This window comes from Arxiozyma heterogenica, assembly GCF_036370985.1.
Source record: "Arxiozyma heterogenica strain weizmannii chromosome Unknown scaffold_20, whole genome shotgun sequence".
Classification (NCBI taxonomy): domain Eukaryota; kingdom Fungi; phylum Ascomycota; class Saccharomycetes; order Saccharomycetales; family Saccharomycetaceae; genus Arxiozyma; species Arxiozyma heterogenica.
This window is the reverse complement of record NW_027042673.1, coordinates 145,198-170,428: the sequence shown is the minus strand read 5'-3', so window position 1 is coordinate 170,428 and position 25,231 is coordinate 145,198. Positions and strand designations below refer to the sequence as shown.

The following is a 25,231-nucleotide window of genomic DNA, read 5'->3' as shown; positions in this document are numbered from 1 at the left end:
CCAAAGTCTGTATAAAACACGACAGCAATACAACAGAAGAATAAAAGAAAACATAAACCGGTGCAGAACGAAAACACAAGGAAAGTAAACAAATAATCACTCATCTTGTACGGTACATACTCAAAGCAAATAGTACATTATATTTCTTTCTATGAATCAGTACTTTATGAGTTTATTAACTCGGATATCTATCTATATTTATATATTGTGTGTTTTTATAAGGAACTGTATAAAACATCTTTTTTTTCATTATAGTCGACGTCCAATTGGAAAATACTTTGTACACACCAATCCCAAGTGACAACGAGCAATCCATCCATATTGTCATTATTCATAGTGCTCCATCGTTTCTTCAGTTTACGTACATTAGAATTTGAACCAGCTATAATAACGCATCTGGGTGGATGTATGGCTTTCCCCCTTTTCAAAATAATTCTTTTATGGGAATGATTGTTAACCAATAATGGACTTTTTCCTATCCTTTGAACCTTCTTAATCCCATGATTCATAAGAATTGATGAAATCGTTTCAATCCCACCAGTGACATCTGATGTTATATTAACGTTTGCTATATAAGCTCTCTCAAATAATTTACTATTTAATTTTGTCTTTTCCAAGATTTCATTATCTATTTCTTGTAATCTGAAATCCTCACATTTTATAACACCCACTGGATTTTCTTTATGATGAACATATTCAAGTATTTTTGTAATAAATTCTGGAGTTAATATATATTCTAATGGATGAAAACTTAATCCATTGAAAAACTTTACTGTACGAAGTTTCTTTGGTGCAATAATACAGTTCAACTTTGATTTATAATCTTCAGTGATTTGGATCCCCATAAGTGATAAAATTTCTTTATCCAGTTCATTTATATCATCGTGACAACCAGTAACAAATGCTTTAACATTATAAGAGTGTTTCAACTTCTTTAATGTTTCTTCTTTGTTACTCTCATGAGATAATTCCTTCATAGATAAAACAACCTCTTTAGCTTTATTCTTCAACTCTTTTATATGCTCTAATTTTTCAATTTCACTTGGTAACAGATCTCCAATCCTCTTCTTTTTTTTGTTCCTTTCAAATTCATTCAATGATTCGATGTCTTCATGCAATCTTTTTTCTGCTTTTGCTCTGGCTGCTCGCCTTCTAGATGATGTCTCTGTAGGATTATATTGTTCAAGAATATCATCTGTTGGTTGTGTCAATGATTTATCCAGAGTTTTTGATAATTTATTTTCATTGTTGGTTAATTTATCTATCTCATTAACTATCATATCCCTATCTGCTCGTGAAATCTTATCCTCACTTATGAATGATTGTTTAGACACCAAAGGTGTATGTGACATCCCACTATTATTTGAATCAATATTATTGTTACTACTTATATCATTATTATCAATAATTTGTTCGGTATCATTAATGCTGTTTGTATTAAAATTTGTAGGTGGTTCAGATAATGAACCAAATAATTCTTGATATTTATCCTCTTCTGTCTCAACCTTATTATCCTTTTTATTTTGTAATGAGCTTTCCACTTGGTTTGATTCAAGATTATCCTTTTCACTTTGAAACCCACTCTTGCTATTTAACTTATTTAAATTTAATCCATCTTCCTTCGTATCAACATTTTCCTTTCGGTCTATTGACATATAATTAAATAAAGGATTAATTTGATTTTCATTAGCTGTTGAAAATCCAATATCAGTCTCTTCACCTGATGAAAAAGTATCATTAGTTATGTTATTCTTTTCAAATAATTCATACACTTTTGAAGCATTCTCCTCATCTTTGTCCGCTTCATGTGAATTGTCATCATTACCTATTTGATTTAAAAAATAAGATAAACCTTTTTGACAGATATCAAAATCTTTAAATAAATCTTGGTCAGTATCAAGAATAACCCCCTCCAAATAACATTTTTCCAACCAAATATGATTAATCACTTTACAATTTGGTTTTTTTGTAGTAGCATTTAAGTATTTTTTACCAAAGGGAATTTTAACTAAAAGATGTGTATTTTGGGAAGATAAAGATGTTGTGGTAATACCTCCTAAAATCTCCGTTAATTTTTGAATGTATATCCTTTCCTGACCAAAATAATTAGTATGACTTAGAATCAAATCTTTTGATTTAAAAAGTTTAGATTTAAATGGACTCCAAATCATCTTTTTTTTTGGATCAATTAATGTTTCAAACAACCAAATATTGAAAAACCATATTATGTTACCCGTATAGATACCTTTTTTTTTACACAACTCAAAACTTTTCGTGTTAATTGATTCGCCAATAAAACAATCAATATTTTTATTACTTTCTATATCATCAAGTTTAATATAAGGTACAAAGTTCCCACCATAAAACTTGATCAACTGGATCAAAAATTTATAAATTTTGGAAGATAGAGACAAATCTAGATCTATTATAAAGGTATGACCTTCAAGGTATTTTTTCTTTATTGACTGTGAGCAAAGCTCAGAGGAATTTTCCAAATCTTCCCATAGATCTTCAAATCGTTCGTCAATACGTGTATAACTAATATTTATCCTAGTGTCGTTATCGTTATCATCATTTATAGCCATATCGACCTTATGTTTACTTTCATCTGCATATTTAGATGTTTTGAAACATTCCAAAAGCCATGTAGGATACACAATTTTAGTGTTCCCTATATTTTTAATCATTGGATATATTTTTACCATATTTGGATCGAAACATGAAATAGATATAATGTGAGTCACTTTATTAGTTAATACATCTAAACAAACACCACCTAATGCCGTCACAATCTCGGAATAAAATCTATAATCCGTGTGTGTCATGGTTGGGTTCCTAACTATATATATAGTGGTATCCTTTAAGAGATGTTTTGGATCAGGAGAGAAATTTAAAGTTCTTAACAGATGGTTTCTGCTAATACATTGTTCAATCCATTGGAGAGACACTATAGGAATCAAATAATCAAAAGCAGCAACTTGATAAAATAGAAAATCCACATTATTTGATATAATGAAATGAATACTTTTATAGTTATATTCTTTTATAAAAAATTTTTTAATAGAATTATAATTATTTAGATTAGGTGAATTTTTCACATGGAAACAATAAATATTGTTGTATTCGAAATCCTTTAAAAGATTAGTGACCTCTTGTAAATTGTCCTTATTTTCTTTATCATCTTCTATTACAAGAAAATTAAAGCAACGAAACAAATTTGATGGCATAATTGAATCACAATCAAACAAGTGGATGTGAATATTTACAAATTATTTTTCTTCATAAAAACATTATCTTCCTGTCTTTATTTATCAAAAAGTGAAAAAATAGAAAAAAAAAGAAAATAGTACTGAAAATATAAGACTATGTTCAGAAAATAATCTTAAGACAGCCGATAATTCGTAAAGAACGTTGTACAGGATACTTTTGAACCAATATTACTAGACGACATCGATATTCTACGATGCCTTAAGATGGATTAACCTGGTGTAAGAAACTTCGGACCTTTCCAGTGGTAATCTTCCCCCCCCCTCTTTTTTCCACACTTGCGCATCTCATCGATTTTTACGTGTCTTTCTTTTCATTATTTTCGCGTTGCAGTTATGAATAATAACATTTTGCTAAATAAAGCCATAATATCTCTATCTACATTCATACCTGAATCTATCTAATTTTTCTGTACATATGTATAATCTCTCGGTCTTTCAATATATGTATAACTGTATTGACTTGAAACCGAGAATGGGGGTGTTATAAACATATTATAACCGTAGATATTCCAAAGCCTCAGAACACAAATTATTAAAACATGTAATTACACATTATAAATATATACACCAATAGGTTGCATACAGGATACTGTTAGAAATACATTTTGTAAAGCTATTAGTTCATCATTAAAAGTTGGGATACCATATTTATTTAATATCCTAATGTATCTCCATATAATTAAAGTTTATAAACCCTTTATAATGGTGTCAACTAGCACCGCGCTCTAAATGTCTCTCAACCTTTCATCTTTGTTTCACTATGTACCTTCTTGAATAAAATACTATTATGATATCATACTAATATTATTATTAGCGCTTTAAAATATATTACTTTATCCTACTATTATTTTGTTGCTCTATAATCTAACAGCTGTATTACAAAAACTATCACATTTATCTCCTCTCCTCCCCCCCCTTTTTTTTTTTCTTTCTTTCTTCTCTTGAATAACTGTTATGACCAGATCTACCCACCTACATACCTACATATACATGCATGTACAGCCTTGCTTTTCAATTGAATAGATTAATATGGGTGGACTAAGAGAGAGGTACAGATAAGATATTATATAATATCGGCGAAACCAATTCTTTTTTGTTTTATCATAAGATGGAAATTACCAGGAAGATCTATTTAAAAAATGATAAAATCGTTCAGGATAATTTAAATCCAAAAATTTTAGTGGTTGATATTAACACATCCTTACTTTCAACACAACTGCAAATCATTATAAATGAAACTAAACAAAATAAAAAATTGGACAATCCAAGGGACGAGTTTTATAAAACAAAGATTCAAAATAGATTATTTAAAGTTGCACAAAATGAAATGTTTTGTATTCTTAAAGATATACTTATTAGTATACATCCTGAAACTTCAATTATAATAAATTTAAACTTATCTAAATTAATTATTCCATTACATAATTGGTATATGATTCTTGATCGAATTACGTTATTTCCCCCTACTAAAGTTATTAATTCACCGTATCATATTTATATCACCGAACAATCCATGATAGAGAGACAAGATTATATTGAAAACAACGTAAATTTAAGCAAATGGATCAAAAATCTATCAGATTCTATTAACTTTCAACATGATTTTTTTTCTACTGATGGATCCAATGAGACCTATTTAGATGATGAATATTTTGTGAAAAACTTATTGATGCAATTATTCCAGGAAAACAATTTGAATGAAAGAGAAATAGAACAACTTTTATTAAATTGCAATAATTTAGGTGATCTACTTAATCAATTGCATTGTTAAAAAATATCAAGCATATTTAATAATTATATAGCTTTCATTCAGTACCAGAACTAAAGGATAATTTCATAGGAGTTGATTTTGCTACAATACATTTAGATCTATAACTATCTAGTTTCCTGGAACATGGTGACAACAGTTTATCTGTAGGTGATTTGTAATATTTTATTCGTTGTCTACTTATTCTTTGAGAATTTTTCGTATTATATATAGATTTATGAAGTGAATAAAACGGTTTGCATTTGGCTTTAATATCATTAATAATAACCTTTTTATCACTATTTCTTAATTTATCTTTTTCAGATTCTTTTAGATTATCATTACATTTTGACACTGCCTGTTCTTTCACCATTATTATTATTTTGATTACCTCTACCTATATTTTTATAAATTCCCAAATACAATATATTTCGATCCTTCTAAAAGTGTCTCCTTAGTAAAAGAAGTAACAATCAAGCCAATATTTCTTTTCAGTTAAGCATATTAAATATATATTAAAACTTCCAGCTCAAATATATTCAGTGCTATATATATATATATATATATATATACTTACTCTATCTTAGTTATGTTTTACTCCTCCGTTTCACTCTCCCTCGATGGGCTGATCTACAAAGTAATGCATTGTAATTATTACTTGATTAGGTAAATGAGATATACTAACATTACCCTTTTGGGATAACATGTAAATAGCAACCCAAACAGGAAATTTGTAACCTCCAATTAAGGTTTAGGACAATTACCCTATTTTTTTACGTCTAACCCTAACTTCTCTACAGAAAATAATATAACATAAAATAGGATAAACTGGATGGATAAGAGCTGAAGGTCTACTTGAAACTTAATAAATGCTACTAACTTTTGAACAACTACCACAGCAGGTTGTAATATTCTTTACTTTGTCATTCCAATGAGTTGTTAGAGTTCTGCCATTTTCATACAGCTGTTAAACTTTCATATTTGCTCATCAATATTTAAAACAGAAGAATAACAATAATATATTGTCTTTCAGAATTTCATATAAACATTTCATTCTTTTCATAATCATAATAATATAAATAATAAAAAAAAGAATATAATGGCAAAATCAACTTGGTTGATTATCATCCAATTTTGGATATTGTTTCTTCACACTGTCATAATACGATGCTGTTCAGCAACAAGTATCACCAATTTCTTCAATGAGGAAGCATGGCCATCAATCTCTGTCCAAAGACAAAATGCTATCAGATCACAACGTGATATTATGAGAAACATAACAATTGATCAGATACCTTATGTTGGAGTAGACTTGAGAAAAGTATTATTCAACCAAGAAAGTATAGATAGAATAAATGAAGTCAATGAACAGTATAGCTCAAAATTGTTCAAAGTAAATGAAACCGAGGCACTCCTCAATAATTTATCATCCTTATTTAATACAGGTTTACAAACTATGGTACTAGATTTAGAGATTAGAAATAATACTTGGATGATAGTAGAGACAAATATAACCTTTCAGCAATATTTAACTATTTTACAACAATTTCTGATAGAGAGTCATTATGATTTATCGGCAAATATTCAAGTGCTTTTACTTAATATTCAAAATAACACCAATGTGACAATAAACTCAAATTCCAGCAATACTACTAATATGACACATCTTTTCGATACTTATTTAGGGTCTAATTACATTTTTACTCCCAAAGATTTCTTGTCACATCAATATGCAAATTTTTCCATTACGAAGATTCCAAGATGGCCAACAGCACAAGAATTTTTATTCACAAATAACAATAGATTAATAATTGCTGAAATAACTTCCCAATTAAACCTTACCGAAAATCCTTATATTTTTCCTGGCGAAACTTTACATTACGAAACAATGTATTCTACTTTACCATGCCCTCGAACTAATAGTGAAATTAATCAAATGCAAAAAATTTCATGGAGATTTCTTAATTCACAATTCACACCAACAAATATTACAAAATGTATTGATTGTGGTTTATCACCTATTATATCAAACCCGTATGATATTTCAAATATTACAACCATTGTTAAGTTGATCATCCCTAGTATTGTTTGGACATGGGCGAATAATGAACCAAGACTTTCCAACTCGAAATTATTAATGGGTAAGGATTCGATCAAAATATATAATTGTGCCAAGATAAAATACCTAAGTTCAAACTCCACATTAACATGGTATGTTGGAGATTGTTACAATAAATTAAGTGGACTATGTAAAAAGGATAATACTAATGATGATTGGCTTGTGACTTCATCAGAAATGTCCTTTTTCCACTTTGATGATAACATTAATTCGCCATGTCCTGATGGTTATAACTTCTCATTACCTATCACTCCGTTAGAGAGTCTTTCATTAAGTTTTTATCTTAATAATTCTGATTTCTCGTTTTATGATGAAAAAGAATTTTGGATCAATTTAAATTCTATTTCCGTCAGCAATTGTTGGGTAATTGGTGAAAATACAATGTGTCCATACCGTAGCGAAATTTCAACTAGAAATTTTTTAGAGATGATTTTACCAATTTCCATTGTATCCTTTTTATTATTGGTAGCTGTATTTTATTTAAGTTTGTTAACAATACCAATTCATGATAATCGTAAAAACTGGAGAACTATTGTCAGTCAAGTATCAAAATCTGAATTTGAAGGTGTGCCATCATGACAGAACAAGACAAAAAAATAATATGCATTCTTTTTTTCATTAATTCTACTACATGTCTTCTTTCTCCTTTTCTTTTTCTTTCTCTCAGTAATATTTTGTTCTGCATTTAATGCAAATTTTTATTAAGTAAAAACATTGCAATTTCAACAATATTTGCATCTCTCATCAATATTATTATTTTATAAATTATTATAAAAGAATATATAATTCATCATCAGTACCACTACTAAAAAACAAAAACGATTTTCACATTGATTGTTTTTTGTTCTCAACTACTTCAACACTTTTCTGGTTAGCCTACGTCTTTTAAACATATTATCACATAAAAATTCTTTGTCAATCTCCAAATCTAGGAGTCCCCTGTAATATGCCCACTCCTGAACATTCTTATCAATATTCCATGTAGAATTGTTATCAAATTTCCAGGTCTTCGGTGGATACAATTCGTCTAAAGTTTTAACACCGGGTGGTGATTTTTGAGCTTTTCTATACTGATCATTATAGTCGAAAACATTATTAGAATATAAAAAAAACTTCCATTCACCTGGGATAAGCCCCTTTCTATAAATTTCAAATATTTCAATCTCTTTTATTTGAGGAGTAGTATCAATAATGATATTACCAATCTCATTTTTCTGACCTACAGTTTCCAAATTATTTTTTTTTGTAGTAGATCTCTGCTGTATCAACCCTACAGCATACTTAAACTTTGATCTCCATTTTGGATTCAAACTCATAAAAAATAACCAAATCAAGCAACTGAAAAAGAGCGGCCAGTTTATCCATGAAGAAAAAACCTTGAATAAAATATAACTCACTATACATTTTAGAAATAAAATAGTGGTTTTCCTTTCGTCCTTAAATGATGCAGTTTCATATATAAATTTAGATATTGAATTTGTCAATGCTAATAGATTTGTTGTCATATTTTGAAAATCTCGAATAGTAGTAATAAATTTTAATCCAGAGTTGGAATCTTCCCAATCTACTAGATTAAGATCTTCAATAGGATCATTTATCTGATCTTTAAATGGATTTGATGTACATGCTACTGGCTTGCCACCAGATGAAATTACCTCTAATAAAGATTTACCATATTGTTTCTTTAAATGGTAATCGAAGTTTCTCAAATTATGTTTTTGAGTGTAACTTGGTGTAATAAGTCCATATGCAATATATAGTATGGGTAATAGAATTAAGTATAATGGATGGAAAAGGATTAATGAAATTATAAGTAAAGTTAAGATAGTATAGGAAGGAGTTTTCCAAGTTAATAATCTAATAAATGAATCTTGAAATTCAAAAATACTATTTAATTGTTTGGACATTTTCCCCAAGTTTGATGCTAAAATAGATGGGGATACCAATTGAGCATGTTTTTCTTTATGTGAAGTTTCTTTCTCAGTTATATGTTCTCTTTCGGGTAACTTATCTCTTATAATTCTAGATAATAATCTCTCCATAAATATATCAAGGAAAGTATCATTCTCCAAGATAGTGTCTATAGAAGTGTCATTTTTCTCTTGTGTTGCTGGCAATGAAAATGATTTTGTCATTCTATCTAATCTTATCTTATCAATAGATGCATTTATAAAAGTGGATATTGCATGATAAATAAGTTCTTTGTTATTAATTGTGGGGTTGGATACTACAGTTTGTTGTTCTGTGAAATAATTTAACCCTTCAATTTCCCTATCTAGCAACAAATTATCTATGTGGTTTAATTTTCTCTTCTGTTTTCTATCTATTTGATTTTCTGCTACGTCAGAATGAGCTAGTTTAGATTTTAAAACAATTTGATCTTCAGTGACATCTAATATAGAATTCAATAATTGATCATATTTATTTTCCAAAAATTTCCGGATAATTCCCTTGTCTTTCGCAGCAGCAGTTTTTTCATTTACATTTTCTGTCATAATATCACTCACAATAGTAATATATATAAATAAGTTTTCCGAGGTCTAAATATAATAAGACCTTCCGCTGTTTCCACCTAGTTTGATATTGCTAGGATTATTCTTCCATATATTGGAACCATTTAATTAATATTATCACCCAAAATTCAATGCTTTATTTTCTTATTTTTCCTTATTTTCTGTTTTTTTTTTTTTTTTTGCCTTGCTTTATATTAATGACTATTCTTTAATTTCCAATTAGGAGAAAAAGAACAAAAATTTGAACAACCCTAACTAAAAGAGTTTTTATTAACCAGAATATCTTTTTTTTAAAATTCAAACCCTACTTAAAAGTTTTTGTATTTAAGGCTTATTTAGTTTTTTACTTCAATTATTTTCGCGTTTTCGCGCTTCAAAAAAAAAAACTTAAACAATGTTGTTCGAATTTTTTATTCTTCTGTTTTTTATTTTTTTATTTTTATTTTTTTTTTTGTGGGGAGGTGTTATCGGATCTTCTCGAGAAAGAAAGAACATAAAGAAATTACATCCAAGACAGCCGGTCAAAAACTTTCATCAAATGATTATGGTCTCTTATTGAAGACGTTACAACACTTCCTCTTCCTATACCTACTCTGTGTGATATTTGAGAATATAGCCTTCTGATTAATACCATTTTTTCTTTCAAGAATTTAAGCAAAGCGAAAGTTTGAATAATCATAAAATTAAGAAAATCAAATATTTGTTTCTTTTTAAAAGAGAAACATCTTTAGATAGAGATTTCTAATAGTGCATTATATTTTAGTTTTGCTTATTAGTCTATTATAACATAAGAACAATTTTTTGTTTTTTTTTATAGTAAAATTAAATAATATTCACGCTTTAACAAAATTTGGTAAACTTCATAACTCCCCCCTCTCCTACTTTTCATTATTAATTAATATCCGTTCGTTATAAAATAGACAAGACTATACCCCCCTCTGTAAAACATATTGTTATAATTCCTCACATAATCTCAAAAACCATGTTAGATACTGATACATTGAGATCTACATTCATAACTTATTCGACAATATATAAAAATGCATTTCGTCCTACTCCTACTAAAGTTTTAGTGAGAAGGGCTGATAGTAGTAGTGATAACAATTCAAGTGCCTCAAAAACAAAAAACACTAAATGTACAGGTTCTAAACAAGAATGTGAATTACCAGCAAATAATAAACGTACCACTTCTATCACGGTAGGTGTTGCTGTTGCTGTTCCCGTTGCATTTGTCGCTATTCTATTATGCATAATCTTATATATAATCTATAAGAGAAGTAAAAAAGAGGAACAAGAAGATAATGATCCGGAATTTGAGGGTGATTCTGAATACTTGCCACAACATAACACGTATGAAATTAATCATCAGCTTTCTTCAAGTGATTCAAATCAATACATTACCGAAAAGAATAATCATGCATTTTATAATGACATGCCTATGGCTCCACCAAGTGCCGCTATACAACAATATCCACACCCAATGCCAAACCCATTTAGTAATAGAAATTCTTCGTGGACTACTGATCCATTCCAGTTGCCAGAAACTGAGAATGTGGAATCTCTAAGAGAATTTGCTAAACAGGTCCAAAATGATGGTTTAGGCGGATATCAATTGGCTTCAAGGAATGGTAGTCAACTTTCCTTGCATAATAGATCTATGAATATGGATCAAGCATCACTTACCTCAGTGAATAGAATGTCTAATATGCGTGTAATAACTAATCATAGTGGGTCTGCTAATCCTGTGATAATTACAAATGGTTCCACAAATGGTCATATTGTATCAACTTTTAATTCAAAGAACGGATCACCTTTAAAAGATGTATCATCAATCAACAAGAATGAAGAGAAGAATAATTTTGTAAATATGGATCCTGAGAAATTAACATTTGTACAAAATGTTCAACCTATTGATCATGAAGATGAGGATAATTTTGATTTTGAATACAGAAATGATAGGGATAATATTACAAATGACAACAACATCAATAATAATCACAATAACAGTAATATCAATCAAGAAAAACTTAGTGATAAAATAGATGAAAATAAATACGAATATACTGATCGACACCGATTAGACAATGAAAGAGAATATGCTTCAACCTTGCCTTTATCCTTAGAAGAAGAAAACATACAAAGGATGAAGAGTATTTATAAAGTCTATTTAGATAAAGATGAGAATATCTATGAACTTACCAATAAAAAAGTTGATGATCATGAAGATATGAATAATATGAATATATCTTCTAACGTAAATCCACAAGAATATAATAATAGGGATTTTTCTAATAATCTAACGTCTTCTATTCATGATCTTTCTAACTCAATATTGGAAAACCAGAATGTAAATAAATCACAAGTTAAAATTGAAGGATACGATGAACAAGATGTAGAGCATAATAAGGATAATGAATATAATGACTTAAATGATAACCGTATTTCCCATAGAGTTGCATCTTCTATATACTCAGAAATTCCGTCTTCTGCATATATACCAACCTCATCACAATTACCAGTACAGCAACAACAACAATGCGGATATGATTATAACTCCAATATACCCATGCAACAACCACAATTCTATAACAACTACCCCCCACTACCGAACATACCTTCACAGTATGTACATCCGCAAACATTAGAAGAGATAGATGAATTACCAATACCAGCAAAGTTAATCCATTCAAATTCTTCTCATTCATTGACTTCATTCAGACAAGCATCAAAGTTTCAACAACCACAATCACAACTACAGTTACCTGGTCTTCAACCAGCTAGAATAAATGGAACTGCAGTGAACCCAATGGATCATCCAGAAATGTTTTATTCCAACAATGCTGATGAAATATATAATGGACATTTCCAACAACAACCACAGTATCCTAATAATTCCTCTATGAGTTTTGTAAGTAATAATAGTCAAATGAGCAACATTGCATCACCTTATCAAATGAGGAAATGTATTGTTATGACTAACCCGGCAGAGTTACAAGTATCGACAACTTTTAAGCCAGCTGGATCAATAAGAAACCTAGGACCACAACAGCAGCAAGGGGATCCATACACTCAACATATTCATTCAAGGGTAAGTGGCATTTTGGAAAATAATGACATGATACAACCACCTAGTATGGGTGGAATATTACCACGTAGTGGATCACAAGAAGATTTGCGTAAACAGTTAGGCTCATCCAATAATTATAATATTAAATAAGCAAATAAGAAGGAAATAGAGACAACCAATAATATACTGATAATGAGAACTTATAAGTCAAAAATTGATCGGTATTCTGTATCAGGAAATATTTTACATTGAACTATAAAATGTTATATAAACAATCAAACAAAATTGGAAATTTGTAGCTTTGCTACCTAAGAACACAATGTTAAACAACCTAATAAAAAACCTTTCTGTTGAATGTGGTTATGTTACAGAGACAATTATATATATATATGTATATGTATGTGTTTAAGTGTATATACATATGTTTATGCATATTCAAAATCATCAATTTCGTTTCTATACTTCAAAACAGTCTTCTTAATCTTAGAATTATCAACCCAAGTGACATAATCCTCCATGTTTCTAGTTACTAAGTAAGCAGGGTCATTGATTAGATTTGGCCCTACTCTAATATGACCTTGTTCGATAAATTCAGTTGCATCTTTAATAGTCTCAGCCATCTTCAATCTATGCATAATTACAGGTAACCTCCTTCTACAGATTGCACTTACAGTGACCTTATTCTCCAAATCCGATATCTTTGATTTTGTGGATAGGATACCCATATTATATAATTTCTCCAATAAAAGTTTCTCATGTTTATGACGAAATGGATCGGTTGGAGATAAAAGTGATAATTTGTGTGCCAATTTACGGATATCACCACATATCCTGTTATATTTATGATAATCTTCACGATTCTGGATATGATATGTCCTCATCACTTGTGTATCTCTATGACCTTGGTCCTGTTTCCATTCCAGAAAATCTACCTTCTTCAATAACTTTTGTTCATGATACTTCAATTTTCTAACCATTTTGCTTTTGATATTACTACTATTATTACTGGGTACCTGTGAATGATGTTTAGCTTACTTGTTAGTAATAATAATGTGTTGTTATTTATGATTACTTTCACGAAAACTATTTGTTGGACAGACAAGAACATATACACAATTGTAGCATATACATTTGAAATAGATAAAAACTCTTTGCGATGAGGTTTTACAAAAAAATTTGCGATTTTTCGAATTCTTGGAAATTTATGAAAAATAATTGCTGTCTATCTTTTGAGGATTGGAACTTTGTTCAAGGAGACAAGAAAACAGATGATAAGACAAACAAAGAGAGAAAAAGAGAAAGTAGAGCAAGCACATTAAAACGAGGAAGAGTTTAGTTTGGTTCTACTTGATAGATTTGAAATTAAATTTAGAATATAACTGTATTCTGCTAGTTTTTTTCTCTTTTTTTCGCAGTGCTTTGAATAAAGCAAGAAACTGGACACGAGTGCATACAGGGAAAAAGGGAGGAAACAAGATATAGTCCAATCATGTTATTAGAAGGTGTTATATCATCAAGCCAGGTCTCTTTAACAAGATATTTGTCCAAGAGACCATTATCTTCTACTGTATTTTTGAGGTCACATATAGGCAGTCTTAGCATTTTCACTACTCCTGAGACGCAAGTTAAAGTAGAACCTTTAAACCCCCCAAAACTCATTCAGAATGGGATTAAAAGATTTGTCTTGAACCAATTGGTGATTGTGAAAGGCCCAAAGGGACAAGTTGAAATGGAGATACCTTCATTTTCTAATATTGATATCGATGAAGAACATAGAAGAATTAAAGTCTCTGTTGTAAATCCAGAACAAAAATTACAAAAGTCTATGTGGGGAACAATAAGATCTCTTTTAAATAATCATGTTGTTGGTGTCAATGAAGGTCATTTGGCTATTTTAAAGTTTGTTGGTACTGGTTATAGGGCCCAACTAGAAAAAGATGGAAAATATGTGGGTGTAAAAGTCGGTGCTTCCATTCCACAAGGACTGGATATACCTGAAGGAATCACTGCTTCATTGCCTGCCCCAACAACTTTGATCTTAGAAGGTTGTAACAAACAACAAGTCATGCAAATAGCTGCCAAAATAAGAGATTTCCATCCGCCAGAACCTTATAAAGGTAAAGGGATTTATGTAAACAATGAAACCATTAAACTAAAAAACAAAAAGATCAAATGATTTTCTTGTGTTTCAACTTCTTTACTCATTACACTATCTATCATTATATTCATGTAAATACAAATAAATGTAAACATAAACACCAGTATATAAATGTATACATAAGTACATTAATGATAATGTTAATAAGAACGTGCCCATCCTGCAATTCTAGATGCTCTTTCCTCTTTAGATTTACGTTGCATTTTAAGTTCCATTTCTCTTTCTTCGAAGAATAAGTAGTCTGTTGGATCACCATCCATTTCTTTGATTTGAACCAAAAAATCTCTTAATGTAGTCTTAAACAAATCTAAGTCTCCTATCTCAGTAACTAATACATTTAAAAACGTTCTAACTTGTTCTTCCTTCAAGTTATCAAATTCAGATAACAATAGCTTGGCCATATATTGCATAAGATAGTCTTTATTTGTAGTATCTTGTGCTATACCATTAATTTTTTCATAGATAGACACAGATATATCATCATTGAATGATAAATTTATTAGTTTCGTTAATAACATGGACTGTTCAGTGAATGTAGATTTATGATCTGGTTCAGTTAAAATATAGAAAGTTTCATTTATTAAAGAAAGATAATACTCTTGGAAGAATACTTTAAAAATGTTTGTATCACGATAATGAGTATCAATATTACTCAACATAATTAATGCACTGTCAATACCAAGGCTTTCAATTTCTCTATTTGTATGTTTCATTGCCCAACAGATTGAATCAAAGAATAATTTAAAACTACATATTGGTAACTCTAAAAATACTTGGAAACAATTCTTATCGATAGCATTTAGTAATTCATAATATTCTCTTCTGTGATCTGGATAACTGATCATATCTTTGTTAATCATCATCAATGTAGGTTCGATAACTAAGGGAAATAGTTGTATTACATGATTAATTAACTGATCACCACATTTTTGTAATATGATGGTTAAACATTTTAATAATTCGTATTCCTTTAACTCAGAAGGACTATTTTGATAATCACTTAGAGTTGCATTCATAAAAGGTGTTAAAATATCCAGAATAATAATTTTAGAATCTTTTGTATTTTGGATAAAACACTGCATTAATCTTAAAATTTCTTTTTTAATAATTCTAAACAGTCTTATCTGTGGAGTTTCTATTATCTTGTTATTGTTATTAGTATTATTACTAGTTTGTTGTTGGATAGCATCTTTTATTAAACTTGAGATATTAACATAAATATCTAGCATATCTAAATAAATATATTGCATTTGTTCAAAGTAATTATAACTCAAAGCTTTAGATACAGATATATTGATTCTCAATACGTGAATCAAGGCTTGGCAATTATTAAACTCATTGACGTCAGAGTCATTTTTGTTTAGGTCTAAAAAAAATTTAGAATTTAGACGAAATTGTGACACTATTCTTTGCCAAGTCAAATTTTCATTTCTCATTAATTTTACTGTTAGATCTCTTAGAGTTGAAAAATCTTGCTCTTGATTGATGATCATTGCACATGTTTCAAAGAATCTGTTTAATTGACTGGAGTTCAAATCCGGTACAATATTTGGCATATCCTCTAAAATCACTCTAATAAAAGGCTTATTTTCTTGATCACACTCTTGCATGGTCACCATTTGATATTTACATTTAGAACTTATTTTATAAAATGTATCACATGCCATATCACGAATAGCATCATTTTCATTGTGCATCATACTAAATAATTGTTGCATAACTTTGTAGAAAAATGACCAATGGTTTTTCAAAAACCTTGAATATTGACCTACAATATACATGATGTTGGAAGAGTATATTATAATTTGTTCTTTAGTTAAAGAAGCCATATAAAGTTCACCAAATAGATTTAAAATTTTAATAAGAAAATTTTGTTCCGTCTCCACTCTCATAGTACCAGAAATTGAACCAATAGCCCACGATATTTTATTAAAGTGTTCGCCACTATTTTTGAAGAGTATATTGTTTTCTTTTAATTGTACTAGTTGCTTCCAGAGAAGATTTTCCATATCCTCTACATCTAAATGAGTCAATAATACCAAGACTTCTCTTTCAGTTTCATACAGTTGAATATTTTCAGTCTCAGTAAACACCTCTCTGACGAAATTCCCATCTTCTGTCATTGTAATTTGAAATTCCTCAGGTTTTACCATGCAATTAATAATAATTTCACGTAGCTTGGAACAAATTTCAGAATAAAAATTTCTTTTTAAAGGGAGTTGTTTCAAAAGACTTGGATTTAGTGCACCAGTGCCTAAAGATACTTCATCCATATATGGGTTAATTTGATTGAATGGATAATTTTCGATTTCAATAAATAATGAAGAGACTAAATCATGCCAGTAATCTAAAGCAATTTTAAATATCTCTTTATCGTTTATTGTAGTCATTTGTAAGATGTATTGATGTGCTTTTAAAAGAAGTTTATTATACTGGGGTGCTAAATCTTTACAAATCCCTTCTATAATTGATCTATGACAATGCAAAAATGTACACAAAAATATTTCCCAATCTTGTATAAATAGTTGATCTTCTAATTTTGATTGTTGATATATATCATTGAAATTTGTTCTAGATTCTAGAAAAAGGATATTGTTATTAGTATTGTCGTTGCAGTTGTTGCTGATGATTTGAAGAATATAATTAAAATATTGGATTATCGTCGTTTCAAAATCAGGAATACCTGATACATAGTTAGGGTTTTTAATATTGAATAAAGTAGTTAGACATTTTAAAGTATTTGATCTAGTGCCATTTTGCACTAAAAACTTTTCAATTAAAAGAGTAACAATATCTGAATCCATAACACTTTTAATGGGCAGCCAAGCCAAATATCTATTTAAAGTGATTATGGTGCTATTAGCCAACGAAATTATATCTTTTATATTATTTGAGTTGGAATCAAAGGTGACATTGTTAAGCACTTCATAACAGAACCTCAAAATAAATTGGAAATCCTTAAATAAAGCATTTTTCAATTTGAATATTTTTGCTTTCGTCAAATCTTTTGAAATTGTAAAATCAACTTCTTCAAAACTATCACTACTACCACTATTATTGTTAACAAGTATTTCTTCTGCTATAATTCTAAGTATGTACATATTGTTTTGACATAGGGATAAGGACGCCGAGGAACTCTCAATCAGATCTTTTATCAAAGATTCATTCCAGTCTCTTTTCAAGATTTGAATTAGAACATAATCTGCTTTATGTGTCAACTCGATATTTGTATTTGAATTGCTTGACGCTAAAATCATTCCTATTAAGAAATTCCAAATCCCTGACTGCTGTTCTTTTGGTAGAGAATTCCATTTAGTTGTGATTAATTGCTCCAAGATATTTAACCCAATAAATTTACTTTGTAATTTATTTGAAGAGTCCAATATTTTATCTACTTGTAACCATGCATTTGGTAAAGATTGAAACTGACTCAATATTTCACCAGCCACTCTCTGTTCTTGAGAAGTTCCTTTCCCTTCATAGAAAACAGATACTACCTCATCAAAAAGTGGGATATCTAACGGTTCATCCAATTGTAATATTTTCTCCATAATTTGAAACTATATCTTAAACAAGTAATGATGGGATAATTATTATTGTTAAACTTGTATTAGAGTTAACAAAGAGATCTGGAAAAGAAATATAGAAAGAAGTCTAAACTTTGTTGACCTAGAAGATATTCATATATTATTATTATTCTTAATATGTATACAAATATAGAATAGTCTACTGTAATAACAATAATTTTTACTTTTTTTTTAATATAGCATATCCAATTATAAATTGATGTACTTTCTTATAATTCTTATTGTAAAATGTATTAACTCTAATATTCTTTTACAGGGGTCACTTTATGACCAAATCAAAATTTGTGAAATTTCCGAAAGAGGAAATTATATAAATAGAGACACGACGAAGGCACACCAAAAAAAAAATAAGGGGTATGTGGCAGGTACGCAGTCGAAGGGGGAACTACATCCGTACACCACATTACAGGAGAAAATGAAGATTTAGTGTGTGATTTTGGCGCCAGCAAAAACAGACTATACAACAGTTTTATTACCTTTCCAGTTATTCATTTTCATAACGATTTATAATCAGGGTTGTGCTTCTTTTAAATAATCCCATAGACATTGATATAACAGCAGCTTTTTCATATGGAGAACAAAGTTTACAGACTTATACTTCTATCTTTCTCATGTACCTTTTCGTTTTCACCCCTTCTTTTGATATAAATTTGCTAGAGAATTTATTTCTCTTTCCTTGTATATATCGAATAGCAACATTATTAAACCACAGAAGTATAAATGATAATACAAATTCAACCAAAAAAGAAAAGAAAAGTTAAAAAAAGTAAATGAATCAAAGGTTTAACTATCATGGACTTAAATTACCTTTTTATAATCACTTATAAAATAAGAAAAGAGGAGAGAGAATAGAAAAATGTGCAGACTTCATACCTGTAAATTAAATCTAGCAAATTTATACATAGACTGCAATAAATCGAACATGTTTAAAGTGTCGTAAATATTGATTAATATTTATTTATACTCAATCATGTATGTTTATATATAATGTAGTGACAAATCAAGCACATGGTTTCCTCTTTTGAATACAGCTTACCATTTAAGGAAATTAAATATAAAATAGGAAACTTCAAGATTTTTGTTTCTTTTTTTTATTTTTTTATTTTTTTATTGTCGCTCGAAGAAATTTCTTTTTTTTTCTTTTTTTATTACTTTTCAACACTGGCGATGAGTTGTGGAAAACAAACTAAAACAAACTAGAAAATGGTCGAGAAAAGATTGTTAGCTAACTCACTGTTCTAGTTTTTTCCAAAGGATTACACTTAATTCAACGATCACTGTTATCGAACCTGAAAACAATATACATACATATATATCACATATACCTCTTCTTATATTACGGTATATATATATATATCCTCTGATATCTAATTTTTTTTTGTTCGTTTTATTCCCTCTTTCCATTAAACAAAATACATTAAAAACTGGATAGAGAAAGTATTTATAAACACAGATATATATATATATATTAATATAATCAAAAGTACAAAACGGCATCTTCAGTTATTAGACAAATTTACAGTCGTTCTGTTTCACCATTATTTTCTAACAACCACTTTAGAACTATCGTAAGAACAACCACTACTACTTCTACCACGAATTCTATACAATTTAATAAGACTAGCAAAATGACTGTCGGTGATAAACAGAAGTGGACAGCTAAAAATGTACGTGACACTTTCTTAAATTTCTTTAAAGAACAAAACCATACTTTTGTTCCATCTTCTCCTGTCGTTCCATTCGATGATCCAACTCTTTTATTTGCTAACGCTGGTATGAACCAATATAAACCAATCTTCTTAGGTACTGTTGATCCATCCTCTGAATTCTCCACTTTGAAAAGAGCCCATAATTCTCAAAAATGTATTAGAGCAGGTGGTAAACACAATGATTTAGAAGACGTCGGTAGAGACTCCTACCATCACACTTTCTTCGAAATGTTGGGTAATTGGTCCTTTGGTGATTATTTCAAAAAGGAAGCTATTTCATATGCTTGGACTTTGTTGACTCAAGTCTATGGGATCCCATCAGAAAATTTATACGTCACTTATTTTGAGGGTGACTCAAAACAAGGCCTTGAGCCAGATTTAGAAGCTTTACAACTTTGGAAGGATGTCGGTGTCCCAGATGATCACATCATACCAGGAAATGTCAAGGATAATTTCTGGGAAATGGGTGATCAAGGTCCATGTGGTCCATGTTCTGAAATTCATTATGACAGAATTGGTGGTAGAAATGCCTCATCCCTAGTCAATCAAGATGATCCAGATGTCTTGGAAATTTGGAATTTAGTCTTCATGCAATTTAATAGAGAAAAAGATGGTTCCTTGAAGCCTTTGCCTGCCAAACATATCGATACTGGTATGGGTTTCGAAAGATTAGTCTCTGTTTTGCAAGATGTTAGATCCAATTATGATACTGATGTTTTTATCCCATTATTTAAACGTATTCAAGAAATCACTGGTGTTAGAGAATACACTGGTAAGTTTGGTGATGAGGATAAAGATGGTATTGATACTGCTTACAGAGTTCTTGCTGATCATGTACGTACTTTAACCTTTGCTTTAGCAGATGGGGGTATTCCAAACAATGAAGGTAGAGGTTATGTTTTAAGACGTATTTTAAGAAGAGGTGCTCGTTATGCTCGTAAGTACTTAAACTACCCTATCGGTAATTTCTTTTCTACTTTGTCACCAACTTTAATAGAACAAGTGAAGGATATCTTCCCAGAAGTTGCCAAAGATCCTGCTTTCCTTTTCGAAATTTTAGATGAAGAAGAAGCCTCTTTTGCTAAAACTTTGGATCGTGGTGAAAGATTATTTGAAAAATATGCTGCAGCCTGTGAAACTTCTGGTTCTAAAATATTAGATGGTAAACAGGTTTGGAGACTATATGATACTTATGGTTTTCCAGTTGATTTAACTGAATTAATGGCTGAAGAAAAGGGTTTGAAGATTGATGGTCCAGGTTTTGAAAAGGCTAAGCAAGAATCATATGAAGCTTCTAAGAGAGGTGGTAAGAAGGGTGATGAAACTTTGATTAAATTAAATGTTCATGAATTGAATGAATTAAATGAAGAAAATGTTGCTAAAACTGATGATTCTGCTAAGTATGGTTTTGATAACATTGAAGCTACTATCTTAAAATTATATGATGGTACTAAATTTGTTGATGAAATAAATGAGCCAGGTAAAAAATACGGTATTATTTTGGACAAGACATCCTTCTATGCTGAACAAGGTGGTCAAGAATATGATACTGGTAAGATTGTCATAGACGATGTTGCAGAATTTAATGTTGAAAATGTTCAATTGTATAATGGTTATGTTTTCCATACTGGTTCTTTGGAAGAAGGTAAATTATCCGTTGGTGATAAGGTTATTTCTGCTTATGATGAATTACGTCGTTTCCCAATTAAGAATAATCACACCGGTACTCATGTCTTAAACTTCGCTTTGAGAAAAGTTCTTGATGGTGAAGTTGATCAAAAGGGTTCTCTTGTAGCTCCAGAAAAATTAAGATTTGATTTTTCACATAAGAAGGCAGTATCTCTTGAAGAATTACGTAAGATAGAAGAAATCTGTAACGAGCAAATTAAATCTAATTTAACTGTCTACTATAAGGATGTTCCATTGGAAGAAGCTAAAACAATCTCTTCAGTTCGTGCTGTTTTTGGTGAAACTTATCCTGATCCAGTCCGTGTAGTTTCTGTTGGTAAACCAATTGAAGATATTTTGGCTGATCCAACTAGTGAAGAATGGTACAACTATTCTATTGAATTTTGTGGTGGTACCCATGTTGCAAAGACTTCTGATATTAAATTCTTCATTATCTTAGAAGAAAGTGGTATTGCTAAGGGTATTAGAAGAATTGTAGCTGTGACAGGTACCGAAGCCTTTGAAGCTCAAAGAATCTCTAGTGAATTTGAAACAGAATTGATTGCTGCTGAAAAGCTACCGTTCTCTCCAGCTAAAGAAAAGAGATTAAAAGAATTAGGTGTTAAGTTAGGTCAATTGTCTATCTCTGTGATTACTAAACATGAATTAAGGGAAAAATTCAATAAAATAGAAAAAGTGGTCAAGGACGAGGTTAAAGCTAGAGCTAAGAAAGAAATCAAGCAAACAGTTGATGAAGTCAAGAACTATTTCGAAGCTAACAAGGACGCTACCTATTTTGTTAAGGCTATTAATATTCCAACCAATGCCAAGGCCATCACTGAAGCTGTTAACTATTTGAAATCTTCAGCTAAGGATAAAACTATCTACCTATTAACTGGTAATGATCCAGAAGGTAAGATTGCTCATGGTTGTTATATATCCAATGAAGCCATTGAAAAGGGTGTTGACGGTGCTGCTTTAGCCAAGAAAGTTTCTTCTATTATTGGCGGTAAAGCTGGTGGTAAAGGTAATGTTTTTCAAGGTATGGGTGACAAACAAACTGAAGCAGAAAATGCTGTTGCTGAGATTAGTGCTGTGTTCAAGGAGAAATTGACCATTTAAATGGCGTCATGATCTGAACAAATGAAATTATAAATAATTCCTATTTTTTTTATCTTTTTATGTATGATTATGTATATAATAGTAGATACGAATAATAAATATTTTTTATCCAGTATATTTCAAATCTATAATATTACATCTATAAGTGAAATCTTTATAAAATAAATCTAAAAAGGTATATATCTATGTGCACAGAGAAAGTAGTAGTGAATGGTGGCAGTACTCATTGGTATTCACTAATATAATAGAAGAAAAATATTTACAAAAAATAAAAGGAACTAAGGAATGAAAAGACAATAAAAGATCAAGTTAAAGGATATAAAGCAAAGTTGAATAAAATTTGAGAGATATAAATTAAAAAGTTAATTCTTTTTATTATCGATTAACCATTTCCAAACTACATCTTTTTCTTCATCAGAACAGCTTGTTCTAGTATTGATATGTGATGACATTAAATTGGTCATATTTTTAGGAGTATACTTTTCACCAAACCAATAACGAATTAAAACTTCTTTGAAATTTGACCACCACATTACCTTTAATAAATTTCTATATGAATGTTTCCGTACAGAAGATGGTGAGATTGTGGAAGAAGAGTAAAGTTGTGGGGATAATGATGCAGAAAATGAATGGGAAGAAGAAAGTTTGGCAGAATATTTTTTATTAAATGAAAACGAGTTTATATTGTTATTAGAGTTGGTCTTTTGAACAAGGCCTGATTCTAATTCAGAACTTGTCTTAAACATAGATAATTTAGTCACAGATTTCAAAGCCCTAAAATTTGCTCTAACTACAAATAAGCCCATTAAAAAGGAGATGAGCATTACGCCAGGAAATCCAAAAGAGGATTCTTCAATAAAATTTTTAAGGTTCATACCGTAGAATGCAGGTAACAGTGAAGCTACTGTGAAGCCAAGTGTATATATTGTGATTTTCAATTCTAATAGCATTAAAGAATTTCTATTTGCATCTAGTATAATATTGACTATTTCCTCTGTTGATTTAATATCTTCTATTAAAGAAATTGACTGTTGAACGAACTCATCACATTGTGTATAGTAATTCTCTATCAACATTTCTAAATCAGAAAAATCAATATCTTTTTCTCCATTTTCATCTTCTTCATTTGCATCTTTTCTATTTTCATTAGGTGTATCTCCGTTCACTTCCTTGCCATTATATGTTATTTTAAGGGGTGCGGATGAGGATAAGGATGGAGGTATGGAGTTGCTTGCAGTATCTGTATGAGGTATTCTTGGATCAGTTAAATACATCATAGCCATATCGTCATCATTTTCCAGTAAATCATCTAATACTTGTCTAATTAAAAAGGTCTTTTGATAAAAAGAAGATAAAGCCTTTGATTTAATTAACAGTTCCCTTAACTTCTCTCTATTAACTTCATTCTCCAAATCTATAAGGATTTGTCTACAAACAGTAGAACATTCTTTAAACTCTGCCTCCAAACAACTCATAATATTAATTAAAATGATTTCCAACGCTCTATGTTCATAAAAATTATTTGAGTTTGGGTTGACTTGAGATAGTCTAGACTCCATATCATACATCAGGACACCTAATTTCATTGCAGATTCAGGGATAGTGGTGTCAAATATAAACACTTTATCCTTTTCTATCAAGGCTTTAATATGAAGTAAATTTACAAGGATACAATGAGGCTTCACCAGAATAGTTGGGATGATGTCTACTGAGGAGGTATCAATTTTTCTTAAATCTCTTGGAAACAGATTATGATCTCTTAGAAAATTCCATTTATTAAAATTTTGCGAGACTTTGACTATTGACCCTTTAGAATTGAAGACTGTACATGAGATGAAAAGAGCATTAGGTTTGATTGGTTTTAATTGTAATAGCTTAGAATTTAAAGGAGATCCAGCTTGATTATTCTTGAGTGTAGATTGAGGTTTTTCTAAAGAATTCTGACATTGACGGATATGATTCCGATACACAGTGAATAACCGATGATTTAGTAATAACAATATATGTCGTTTATTATGGTAGAGAGTATTATTTCCCGTAGTACTATATCTTAATGGTATAGTAAACAATCTGGGTATCATATTGCGGTCATAGGGACGGATAGGAATGAATTGGAAATATGAAGATGATGACAGTTATACGTGTCTATGAAGTGATAGAATGGTAGCGTTATACTAGTTTTGTGGTTCAAGTGAAATCTGAAAACTAGGAACACATACCTATCGATTGATAATGTTGTATGGTATTTTTTTTTTGTTTCAATGTGACTTTG

The 25,231-nt window shown here is 30.0% G+C and overlaps 11 protein-coding genes across 11 annotated transcripts; 5 read left to right on the top strand and 6 right to left on the bottom strand.

Moving 5' to 3' along the window:
• Nucleotides 1-215: 215 nt before the first annotated feature.
• On the bottom strand, nt 216-3,227 carry RTT107 (Rtt107p; the record flags this gene model as incomplete). Its single annotated transcript, XM_064858944.1, has 1 exon — nt 216-3,227. One exon carries the CDS (start codon nt 3,225-3,227, stop codon nt 216-218), a length of 3,012 nt encoding a protein of 1,003 aa, XP_064714160.1.
• A 1,150-nt stretch (nt 3,228-4,377) lies between these two features.
• SPO16 (Spo16p) lies at nt 4,378-5,040 on the top strand (the record flags this gene model as incomplete). Its single annotated transcript, XM_064858943.1, has 1 exon — nt 4,378-5,040. One exon carries the CDS (start codon nt 4,378-4,380, stop codon nt 5,038-5,040), a length of 663 nt encoding a protein of 220 aa, XP_064714159.1.
• Nucleotides 5,041-5,074: 34 nt separating this feature from the next.
• On the bottom strand, nt 5,075-5,389 carry SPO12 (Spo12p; the record flags this gene model as incomplete). The annotated part of the gene is made up of 1 exon (XM_064858942.1): nt 5,075-5,389. One exon carries the CDS (start codon nt 5,387-5,389, stop codon nt 5,075-5,077), a length of 315 nt encoding a protein of 104 aa, XP_064714158.1.
• A 726-nt stretch (nt 5,390-6,115) lies between these two features.
• Nucleotides 6,116-7,714, top strand: MTC6 (Mtc6p; the record flags this gene model as incomplete). The annotated part of the gene is made up of 1 exon (XM_064858941.1): nt 6,116-7,714. The coding sequence occupies one exon, from the start codon at nt 6,116-6,118 to the stop codon at nt 7,712-7,714; it is 1,599 nt and encodes a 532-aa protein (XP_064714157.1).
• A 272-nt stretch (nt 7,715-7,986) lies between these two features.
• On the bottom strand, nt 7,987-9,630 carry PEX28 (Pex28p; the record flags this gene model as incomplete). Its single annotated transcript, XM_064858940.1, has 1 exon — nt 7,987-9,630. One exon carries the CDS (start codon nt 9,628-9,630, stop codon nt 7,987-7,989), a length of 1,644 nt encoding a protein of 547 aa, XP_064714156.1.
• A 1,000-nt stretch (nt 9,631-10,630) lies between these two features.
• Nucleotides 10,631-12,865, top strand: SKG6 (Skg6p; the record flags this gene model as incomplete). Its single annotated transcript, XM_064858939.1, has 1 exon — nt 10,631-12,865. One exon carries the CDS (start codon nt 10,631-10,633, stop codon nt 12,863-12,865), a length of 2,235 nt encoding a protein of 744 aa, XP_064714155.1.
• A 275-nt stretch (nt 12,866-13,140) lies between these two features.
• On the bottom strand, nt 13,141-13,692 carry IMP3 (snoRNA-binding rRNA-processing protein IMP3; the record flags this gene model as incomplete). Its single annotated transcript, XM_064858938.1, has 1 exon — nt 13,141-13,692. The coding sequence occupies one exon, from the start codon at nt 13,690-13,692 to the stop codon at nt 13,141-13,143; it is 552 nt and encodes a 183-aa protein (XP_064714154.1).
• Nucleotides 13,693-14,204: 512 nt separating this feature from the next.
• On the top strand, nt 14,205-14,891 carry MRPL6 (mitochondrial 54S ribosomal protein uL6m MRPL6; the record flags this gene model as incomplete). Its single annotated transcript, XM_064858937.1, has 1 exon — nt 14,205-14,891. The coding sequence occupies one exon, from the start codon at nt 14,205-14,207 to the stop codon at nt 14,889-14,891; it is 687 nt and encodes a 228-aa protein (XP_064714153.1).
• A 122-nt stretch (nt 14,892-15,013) lies between these two features.
• Nucleotides 15,014-18,424, bottom strand: PWA37_002363 (uncharacterized protein; the record flags this gene model as incomplete). Its single annotated transcript, XM_064858936.1, has 1 exon — nt 15,014-18,424. The coding sequence occupies one exon, from the start codon at nt 18,422-18,424 to the stop codon at nt 15,014-15,016; it is 3,411 nt and encodes a 1,136-aa protein (XP_064714152.1).
• Nucleotides 18,425-20,088: 1,664 nt separating this feature from the next.
• Nucleotides 20,089-22,959, top strand: ALA1 (alanine--tRNA ligase; the record flags this gene model as incomplete). Its single annotated transcript, XM_064858935.1, has 1 exon — nt 20,089-22,959. The coding sequence occupies one exon, from the start codon at nt 20,089-20,091 to the stop codon at nt 22,957-22,959; it is 2,871 nt and encodes a 956-aa protein (XP_064714151.1).
• A 362-nt stretch (nt 22,960-23,321) lies between these two features.
• MRS2 (Mrs2p) lies at nt 23,322-25,040 on the bottom strand (the record flags this gene model as incomplete). Its single annotated transcript, XM_064858934.1, has 1 exon — nt 23,322-25,040. One exon carries the CDS (start codon nt 25,038-25,040, stop codon nt 23,322-23,324), a length of 1,719 nt encoding a protein of 572 aa, XP_064714150.1.
• Between the last annotated feature and the right edge of the window lie 191 nt (nt 25,041-25,231).